The 11,126-nt window shown below is 31.3% G+C and overlaps 1 protein-coding gene across 2 annotated transcripts in view; it reads right to left on the bottom strand.

Annotated features, from left to right (window-relative positions):
* Window positions 1-11,126, bottom strand: part of LOC139501470 (solute carrier family 12 member 9-like) — a 35,918-nt gene continuing 24,792 nt past the window's right edge. For both annotated transcript variants that reach the window (XM_071290544.1, XM_071290545.1), the window contains 6 exons: window positions 9,775-9,886; window positions 7,875-8,032; window positions 6,258-6,340; window positions 5,377-5,501; window positions 4,579-4,771; window positions 1-3,969 (listed from right to left, as the gene is read on the bottom strand). In XM_071290544.1, coding sequence (XP_071146645.1) covers window positions 2,824-3,969; window positions 4,579-4,771; window positions 5,377-5,501; window positions 6,258-6,340; window positions 7,875-8,032; window positions 9,775-9,886 — 1,817 coding nt within the window. In that variant the 3' untranslated portion in view covers window positions 1-2,823. The remainder of the gene's footprint in view (window positions 3,970-4,578; window positions 4,772-5,376; window positions 5,502-6,257; window positions 6,341-7,874; window positions 8,033-9,774; window positions 9,887-11,126) is intronic.

Here is an 11,126-nt window from a genome sequence, read left to right as displayed (position 1 = left end):
TTTAATGATAAGGCTTTTTTTTAAATAACATATTAAATTATAAATTTATTTCAATAGTAAAAAATTGAAATACATTGCACCAAAACGAAACATTTAGTATACATCATGTACATGGCACAGTAGATGGATCAACATGTAAAATGTATTTTTAGTATGGCTTTGTCAACTACTGCTTAAGTATCTCAAAATTTCTATCAGCCCATAGACTTTATATACATTTGTATGGGTCAAAGGGTTAAACTTTAACACTATTTTATTAATCTGAAATGCATAAATTTATACATTTTGACACAATACATTCCAAAAAATAAGTGTTTGAAAACAGTATAAATATTTTCAACATGCAGTACTGTGAATAAATATTTGTTTTCTGAATATTTGTTTAAGCAATGGGTGTGCATTCCTGAATACTGTTGTTGATCTAACAAATTGTGTTGACCTAATCATATAAAAAAATATATCATTATACTTAATTGATATGTCATTTCAAACAATAACCAAATATTTTTAGAGTGTTTACATATCACTTTGAAATTATGATCTGAAGATCTGAAATGTAATATTGCACTATCCTGATACCAGAACGGAATTGGCAATGCTTTAGTTTTATGAGATTGGCCAGCCCAGTGGAAATACCTGGAAAACCACAGTTTGGCGGGAAAATACTGGGCAATACTTGGTAATATGAAATACTAATCCCAGACAATTTCATGACAATACATGACTATTTCTACACTTCAATGTTTTTGAGAAGGTTTACTGTCCTTATAGGACTTGTGAATGGGTGGAAGTTTACGAATCGCTGGAGACAAAGTGCCTACTGGCAGTATAATTGTATTTTACATTGAGAAAATATTTACAGACAATATGCACATATATTCTATCTTCAACAATTATTGAATACAAATTTCTTAATAAATTGAACATCTTTCATAGCATTAATCTCTAAGGCAGTAAATAATAAAAATAAAAAAAAATAATTGCATACATTCATTTACATATTCCTTATAAAAGGTTAGAACCAACTTGATATATATGGCAATGAGTATGAAAATAATAATTTGAATATCATCATTGTCAATCATACCACATCCCTTTATATTTATATTATAAATATTTTGTAATGTTAATTTTGCATAACAATTCTTCTTTGGTAATTTGTAAAAATGTGTTTTTTTTTGAAAGGTTGAATAAATTGTTAAACAGGATATTTAACAAGCCAGTCCTGATGGGGTTTGTGTCAGTGCAGAAAGATTACAATCATATTTGACACAGATAGATATATATTTTTTGGAATATCATCAAAAAGTACATTGCACTATTGTTTTTGTTTTTGTCCCTGATGCTTTCTCTTTATTTACAAATAAAAAGGCTTTAATATCCACTATAAACATGATAAAATGTCATTAGGGTTTCATAGTATTTGGTCCAATAATGTAAAGTACTTAAGAAAATCATCAAAAAGTACTTTGCAATATTGTTTTTGCCTTTGTGCTTGGTCTTCTTTTACAAACAAAAAGGCTGCAATATCCACTATAAATTGTCATAAAAATGTAATGTCCAATAACGTAAATTAACTAAGAAAATGATGTATACAGAAGGCAAGCTTTTCTTTTAAACCCTGGCCTTGCGGTCATAAAACTTTCGAATCAGTTTTTTGTACTCGTACTCGAAATTCCACCAATCAAAATGCTGGATTTCATATTTCGAACATGATTTTTGTGCTCCGAGCACTGAGCAAAGTTGTATGCCTTCAAGGCCAGATGTTGTTTGTTTTCATTTTATGATCCTAGGTATTTTCAATTTCTGTTTGATTAGAGAAAATATGTCAAAAACTATTTTTCTATTAATTTCAGAATAACAAAAGTGCAAAACGTAATTACATAGATCTTTATCATAAGTAGCAGTAGTATTTCACAAATCATTTAAAATAATTGATACAAAATGAAAATTGTTAGAAAAATTGATTAATTAATATACACAACAGAAAACATTTTTTAAAATTGAAATGTTCATTTCAGATACTTTTTCTTGATCTTGAAGAAGATATTTCAATACTTATGGTCTTTTAACTGTGCAAGTGAGAATTGTTTTTGCAATACAGTTTAAATTAATCACAGAAATATTATAAAAACAACTCATATAATGAAAAGGGGTGAAAGTAGGTCGATCATTTGTCAAAGACAGATAAATTGTATTTCTCTAAGGTCACAGGACCAAAAAGAATAATTTAAAAATAAATTAAAGTAAAAGAGGATGGTTCCCTCCTAAAACTGGTGCATTGTCAGGTATGGAAATATAGATTCCATCACTGCAACAAGTATGTAATGATATTTCTCCATTACAGATAGTATTATTTTTATATTAAAAGCGCGAGGCTTGTCGAGCATTTAAAAAAATTAAAATTCAACTGTTGAGAGTGGAAAAAATATCGTAAATACACAAGTTATAATGGTGGAATCTGTCTCTTGTATGATTTTTATCGTACTGTTTCAAATATTTACAGAAAATATATATGCTCTTTATATATGACGTCATCAAGCATGGTCCCCTTTTTTCAGGATGTCATAATAGGAAATTCAGAAGAAATCAAGAAAAATTTAAAGTCATAACTAAATTGCAATCATTTGCTGAGAACAGATATTTCACTATTGACGAGAAATATTTTTCTCACACCGCTCAAGAAATGTGAAAATAGCACAAAAATTAGAGAACACATGATAAACCTGTTCAATTAAAAATCACATTGCATCTACATAAATTTTCTTTTACAAGGCATTTCTAAATATCACAATGTTTTCTTGGTCTTTAAGTAAATTATTATTAAAGCGTTGTTGATATAACTGGATTTAACCCATGAACAAGCACTGTGGGAGGTAGGTCATTGGTTAGAGCAGTAAGACTAAGTAAATATTCCAGCTGGCCGGTTGTATCTTGAGGGGGTCTTGGTAAGTACATAAAGGTCACTGCCGTCTTTTTGGAACATTCTTTAATCCTAGTGTTTATTTTCGTAACTATATGTTCTGGTATTGATTTATATAGAGTCATCTGGTGGTCTTCATCTTCGGATAAGTCTTTGTATGATTCTCCAAGGTCTAAGGAAATCGGCTGGATTTTTGCTGGAATTCGGAAGGTTTTCAAAACCTTGTCTAGTTTTGTTTCGACATTTTTACCTGCAACACCTTCATTGTTGGTACATAGCATGACCCTAAGATATGTTTTAGATTTCCATCCTGGAACCATGTCAAGAATACATGCTAGCTGAAGCATGAATAAACATGTGTCATCAAAAATACTTGCTGTGTATGGTCGAAATAAGTTCAAAGGCCATACATCAATATAATATTCAGTAGTTGACTTCAAAATTATAGATTTATCAAGCTGGTTAAAATGTCTACATATACAGACATTTTTCTGTAATTTCAATGAATCGTATATCATCTTCACGTAATCTGATGGACTCTGGTGCTTGTGACTTCTCTCGCTTCTGATTGGAAGGTTATCGAACATCATATCCACATCATTTGAGGAATTAATTTCTTCTGATGAAAAGAATCGTCTTTTTCTCCTCATACATTTCACTAACGAATCAACAGGTTTTGAATCATCGTAAAATCCTAGGCAAACGGTATTTGGTTTCATTCCGCCTAAACCTGAAAGTCTTATTAAATGTGCTAGACCTTCTGAAACAGTATTAGCCAATGTTAATTCAGCGAATGCTTTCACTTTCAGTTTATCAATCAGACTCATCCACTGTGGGTATTCTGTCTGAACTGGGTCATAATCAAATTTATCCAAAGACCCAATTTTAACATGGCCTACAATGAAAAGTCCTCCCTTTTTTATATCATTGATGAAATGAATAAGTTCACATGCCTGTCTTGGATGGGCCACCATTAACAATATTTGTGGTCTCCAATACTTTATATGGGCTTTCCTGGGATCTAACATAAGCAAATACTTCCTCACCTGAAAAAAATAGATTGCATACTTAAATCTAATAAGGGAGATAAGTCAATAAAGATATAAATGACAGGTATGTCCTTTGTTGATGGGGTTCATAAGTGTTTCTTGTTTTTTTTATATAGATCAATATAAGACTGTTGGTTTTTCCCTTTGAATGCATATGGTTTTACACCAGTCATTTTTGGGGCTCTTAATAGCTTTAATACTGTTCAGTGTAATCCAAGGCTCCATGTTGAAGACCTATCTTTGACCTATACTGTTTTTTTTTTTACAAATGATGACTTGAATGGATAGTTGTTTCATTGGCACTAATACCACATCTTCTTATATCTATATTCTTATTTTCTTCTCCAAAAAAAATGCATGAAATATTAGCTATTGGATGTCAAATATCTTCATATGCAATATTTCTTCTGTTTCCTGTCAATTCATAAATTTTCAATTGCATCTATGATTGCATTGTAAATGTTAAACAATTGACAAAAATGGAAGGTATCTTCTTATTGCGATTTCAGGAAGTGCTGATTACATAGCACACTACCAAAATTTTAAATGCTGTGCCATTTTTTGCAATAATGAAAAAAAACCACTGCTAACAGTTTAATTACTCACTTGATGGAAAATCAAAGCTTGGCTAATAGAGCCCCATTCTGATGGTACCGATTTAAAGTGCAGTAAAATAACCAATAACAGCATGGCAATAATTGCTATAGAACTGTACATAGGGCTGACTAAAAAACACATCACCATTGATCCAATCATCCCTAGAACACAGGTGTGCCAGGTAAATATATTGAATGTTGGCCTGAAAAATAATTTAGAATTGTTTTCTACATGTATGTTTTATTTCATTCCTTTCCTTTTTTTTTCATTTTACCTATTATGTCTGTTTGTTTTGTTCACACATCATTGTCAATATAATGGAATTTGATATGACTGTCATACAAGTGAGAGGTTTAGCTAGTTATAAAAACAGGTTCAATCCACCATTTTCTACATAAGAAAATGCCTGTTTCAAAATGCCTGTTCTAAGTCAAATATGACAGTTTTTATCCATTCGTTTGATGTGTTTGAGTTTTTGATTTTGCCATTTGATTAAGGACTTTCTCTTTTGATTTTTCCTCATAGTTTAGTATTTTTGAGATTTTACTTTTTTCTATTCATGGGATACCAGTTTATGCTAATTTCATGGATAAAATAAAATATTTTGTGACAAGATGTATTTTACGAAGATGTTAATGTGTGTTAAGTATATTTTTAGTATGACCTTGACTCAAAATCAACTAGTCCACAAAGTATATGTAATAGGTCATTTTAGGTCAAATATATGTCAATTTTAACCTCTTTGTGACATCACATGTACAGTGACATCACAAGTAATAATAATAATAATATTGAATATTTAAGTACCTAAAGTTTGGAGCTGATGCCAACTCTAATGCCAAACATGCCAGATTGACAGCGGCATAGGACAGAAGGAAGAACACAGAGGCTGCAGGAGCTATGGCATTCAGTGATCCTACTAACAATACTATCTGAAATAAAAAAAAATAACATTTATTACATTTTGTGCAGAACACACCAACTTTAAAATACGGTATCTATTATTTAAAGTTTAAGATAATTCAAATGTATACCAAATAAAAGTTGAATTTCTCTTATTTATTTGAACGGCCAAATTTCACAATGAAAACATGTACATAGGTTTTCTTGTTATTATCTAATTATCTCCCCTTGAAATTCTTAAGTTTTGGTAGTTTAAATATTCTGTTCTGGTTTGCTTATAACATCTCTAAATTAGAATGCAACCTTTTATTTCTAGACCTTAAGAAATACATTAAATAATCACAACTGTTCAGTAACTGTAAAAGGCCTTTTCAAATTACTCCCTTGAAACTTGTAAATAGACAGTATTTTGTAAATAACAGGCAAATGTCATTTTTATTTTTCAACAAATTGAACTTTCAAGAATAGTAAAGGCAAACTAGTAAAGACATGCACTTTAACACTCTATTTGAGCAATGTAGCTAATAGGAATGAGGGAAAAGAAGAAATATAAAATTATGAATATTCTACTTGTAAAAGCAACAAAATCTCAAGTCTAAGAGATATAACTCTATTTTCAAAATTTGTTACTTGTACTAGTTAATTAAAACACATTTGTATAAAAGTAATACGCTTGACTAACTGTAGGAACAAGGAATTGAAAAGTAAAACCACATGGCTGATCAGTTAAAATTTCATAGGTATTTTAAGCAACTAATAAACGAGGTATCACACATTTCTGTTACCTGAACAAGGAACCAGGAAATCAACACAGCAATGTATGGATTACCTCCCCTAGTAACCTTTGAAGCAGGCCTTAAAACAAACCCTGAAAAATATATGTTCTTCATTGAAATGCTGAAATACTCAGATATATGAATGACATATTAATCACAGGGTGTCTTATTTATTAATTGTAATTTGTTTTGAACTAGCTTTTAGTGACTGCTAGTAAATTTAGTTGGAAATTTGTGTCCTTTGTTTTTATGTTAGTGTATTCATTATTTTTTGCTGTATACTAATTTTGTCAATTGTGTGGGTATCTGTGAACAACAAATTTTCCATCAAGGGTGTATGCAGACCTAGGCAGAACCATGAAACATAAAATCATAAAAAAAACATCTTTTGCTAAATACAAAAAAAAATGGTACCCTACAAAAACAAAGGAATTCACAATAGTTGATTTTGTGCTTTCTACTAATTTGTTGAGTCCGACTGATTTTGACAGTTTCTTCATACGTTGTATTGTTACACCTTTTTTAGAGGTTAAAGTGATCAAAAACATGTTCAACCCTACTACATCCCTTACATACCTGGTGCGAGACCACAATTAATTCGTAGTGCATTTCTTTTAGAACATAAATGAACATTAAAAAAATCACACCTGCGCTTTCTCTATGAAATTTTTATAGTGTGTTGTAATACTTTTGGGACAAATTATATCAAAACAAGTGAAACTGCGAGCTACTGCTCACTGATGATACCCCCGCCGCAAGTGGATAATATTAATAGTGTAAAAATATGCAAGTGTTTGGTAAACAGGAAGTTGTCAAGTGATGAATCTGAAAACGCATCACACAGTATAGCTGACTTATATAAATCCTGAAACCAAATTTCAGAAATCCTTGTATTGTAGTTCCTGAGAAAAATGTGACGAAAATTTTCAACTTGGCTATCATGTGTAAAATCATACAAGTGTTCGGTAAACAGGAAGTTGTCGAGTGATGAATCTGAAAACGCATCACACGGTATGGCTAACATATATAAATGTTGATACCAAATTACAGAAAGGGTGGAAGTGTAGTTCCTGAGAAAAATGTGACGAAAGTTTCATGGGACGGACTGACTGACGGACAGACTGATGGACGGACGGACGGACTGACAGACAGAGGTAAAACAGTATACCCCCCCTTTTTTAAAGCAGGGGTATAATTATAGAAAATTTCATCAGCTCAAACTCAAAATATGCACAATTTTATGTTTAGGGCGTCTTGAAATCTTTTGACAGCTTCTGAAGTGCTAATTTTTAACCTTTTTCAGCTAGACCAAATCACTACTTTCCTTTGAAATTCTGGACACAAATTTTTTTACAGTGCAATTTAACCCCCCTACTTGCAATTTGATGCATTAAACATAGAGAAATGAATTTGGAAAGGGTATAAAAAGTAATGGCAAGTAACCCACTGTCAACACTAGGGACTATATTCGAAAATCAAGGGACGGCCATTGTGGTCTCAGACCACCTGTCTCAAGTCAGGAGCCTGTCATATGCATACAAAAATGTATTTGTTTCCATTGATTTTTTTTGGTCATAAATCAAGTTTTCACAAAAAATTAACTTATTTACAATGACAGAAACTTACAAAATAATTCATCGTTTGCTAACGCCTGTAAGATTCTAGATGCTCCAATCAGATTTCCTAAAGCTGCAGACAGGGTCGCAGCAAATATACCGATCAGGATGAAAGGACTCCACAGGTTAATGGACTGTAGAAACAGGTAATCATTCAGCAGAAGACACCTAAAAATAGCATTTGCATTTGAGCATAAATATGTACATGTATAAGACTCGGCTTGATTTTGGAATATCAATATACGAAAAACAATGAAATAAAAGATAAATTTTGGTTCATTTGTAGCATTTAATTAACATTCAAGTGAGACAACAATTTATGAGAGCCTTGGTGTAGTGGTTAGTGCATTGGACTACTAACACAAAGGTTCCTGGTTCGATTCCCATTCGGGATGAAAATTTCAGGAAACTCAATTTTCTACTCTCCTATGACACCATTTGCGAGTATGGTCTTGAGGAAACGATGATAGTCTGTCGGAAGGGGACGATAAATGGCTGGCCCGCGTTAAGAGAGAGCCATATCACTTGCACATTAAAGACACCCTTGTAGATTTCGAAAAAGAGTAGGCTTAAATGCTGCTACAAGGCAACATTCGCACCCGCAAAGTGGAAAGGGATAAATATAAGTTGCAAAACTTGTTTCCCAATCCACTATATATAAATATGTTTAAACTAACAATTCAAGTAGCAAACAGTCGCAGGCTTGAACTCAATTCTTGTTAGGTGGTATTCAAACAAAAATTAGTTGTTATAATATTTTATTAAGTTGTCAATGTCTAAATATTAGACAAGAAACAGAAATTCATTATAATATAATGTGCAAGTACATTGTATAGATTATCAGGTTTTCTACACATTGATATCCTAAAATATCAGCCGTGAGCCACAATGTGAGCATTTTTTGTGAGTTAGAGATACGAACGAGCTAAAAAGCTTCACATTGTATTGAGCAGCTGATATTTTTCAATATCTATACAAAGAAAACCTGATTATCTGTTTGTACTTCTATTCCTGGCTTTTTTCTCTTCCCTAAGACAGTTTTATGCTTGATGATAGCAAGCTTGATAATGTCTCCTCATACATTGTGATGTAGCTGATAACTTCCCCTCATACAATGTGACGTCATTGATAATGCTCGATCTCGTCTCAAAGCCCTAATACGAGAATTATAGGTAATATACTTGGTGGAGAGTGATAAAGACTAAATTTTACTATCAAAAATACTTAAATAAGAGTGACACATATGCATATGATGACCTATAGTACTAGAGTTTAACCCTGGCTTTTGGTTGGGGTCAATCTTTAATTTTGTAGACTATTTGTCTGTTTTGTTGTCTGTTTTCTTCAAATTACTGTCTTTGATTGCTACCTTGGACATGTATATTTTACCATTCTTAATTCATGCATAAATAAGAGGATAGTATCGGGTTATTTCTATATGATTTAATGATCTATCCTTAAAAAATAATGCAATACACATGTCACTTTCCATTTGTTTGTAAAATTAAATCTTAGCTACAACCTCTTACCTTGCATCTAAAAATGTGCTAATTTCAAAATGTTTTGCAAATTTTACCTTAACTAAAGAAAAAGATTAAAAGGGACCAATGCAAATATGCAAGACAAAATTCTTATATAGGAGTCAAAATTCAAATGTTATTTTTGACATCTGACAGATTAATTTTTCAAAAAATATGCAAAGGAGGTTGTTTGATTAAATAATAACTCTTTAGGAATTTCAAATCAATTCAAAACAGTGGTATTTTTGTCCTATATCATATTAACTTTCATTCTGCTATACAAAAATATTTAAATAAAAGTAAATAAATCATCAAAAGTCATGTTTTAAATCCTCCCCCCTCTGCCTGAACATTGTAATTTTGTATATTTCTTAGAATACTATATTATACCTATCACAAGAAGCACCAACTAATACCATCAGAATAAAATAGGTCCCAAAAGTGAAAGTGACAGCTGACAGGGTGCCTTTAGGAATGGCTTTACTTGGGTCTTTTAACTCTCCTGAAATTATTAAAGTAGAAATTGTAATTTTTGTGAATTATATGTTTATATAGAAACTACACATGACAGTATTTTTAATTTGCAGTTCAATTGTCAGTTGCCTTAAGGTGGTTCAGTGTTCTATGTTCTTACGCAAATTTACAGATTAACATTGTTGGGGTGTTATTTAGACAAATTAAATATACAGAATGTGTTTTCAGCCTTGTATAACCATCACTGGTGATCCAATGGATAAAATCTGCCGTAGAGTTGTCACTGGTTCAGACGTATTTATGTATAGATATAAATACATTCTGAAAAAAAAACTTTGTTGATACAATGCATATGGTATATAGAAACACATAGTCATACATATTAATTTTATAAGGCATATGATACATGTACATGTAATGTGCTGCACCAGTCTTCACGACGAGTGACAGCCCAGGCAGCCCAGGCTGGTAAAATTGCTCTCGGGCCTGTAGTCCAAATAATTATGACGTCTTGAAAGGCTATTATAATTTTTTTCTTTGACGCCTTACTTCGACGAGTAAGGCGTCAAAGAAAAAAAATATAATAGCCTTTCAAGAGTCATAATTATTTGGACTATCGAGACTGTAATAATTAGACCTACAGGCCAACAGAATCTAACTAAAAATTTTCAAAAATTGAGCTGCGGGCCAGTAGATTTAGCAGTTCAGCGTGAAGACTGCTGCACTATATAGAATTTGTAATTAGCTAGATGAGTTCAGACTTTAAATGATCAAATTCACCTAAAATTAATAGAACATGTGATGAAGATTTTAAGTTAATATCAGTGCTTGCATTTATTATCACATGAATAGAAAAAATCACCAGTAATAATACCATAAGAGGGTGATGCTGTTTTTTAAATACAAATTAGTTAATTATCATTTGCATTAAAATATTATTACATTAATTTTTAATTAAGATATTTTCAAAAATATGTTCATACTAACACTAAAGAATTGATCTTAAATTTTTAAAAATACAAACAAAAACAAGAAAAAAACACATTCACAATGAAATAACCTAGTCATTAAATGGGAGATTACTCAGGTCTCCCATAAAAATTAAAATGTGATGTTATCTCCCCTTAATACATTTCCTATCTATTTTTAAAATGATATCTATTTCAGTTGAATGTTTTTTTTATTATTTTGATTTTAACAGCCATTCAGTAAAACGTATCAAGTGCCATTTTGATAAAATGAATTTAACATTTCTCCCAACTTTAAAA

Source organism: Mytilus edulis, chromosome 13, assembly GCF_963676685.1.
Source record: "Mytilus edulis chromosome 13, xbMytEdul2.2, whole genome shotgun sequence".
NCBI lineage: Eukaryota > Metazoa > Mollusca > Bivalvia > Mytilida > Mytilidae > Mytilus > Mytilus edulis.
This window is presented reverse-complemented; position numbering and strand designations above follow the sequence as displayed.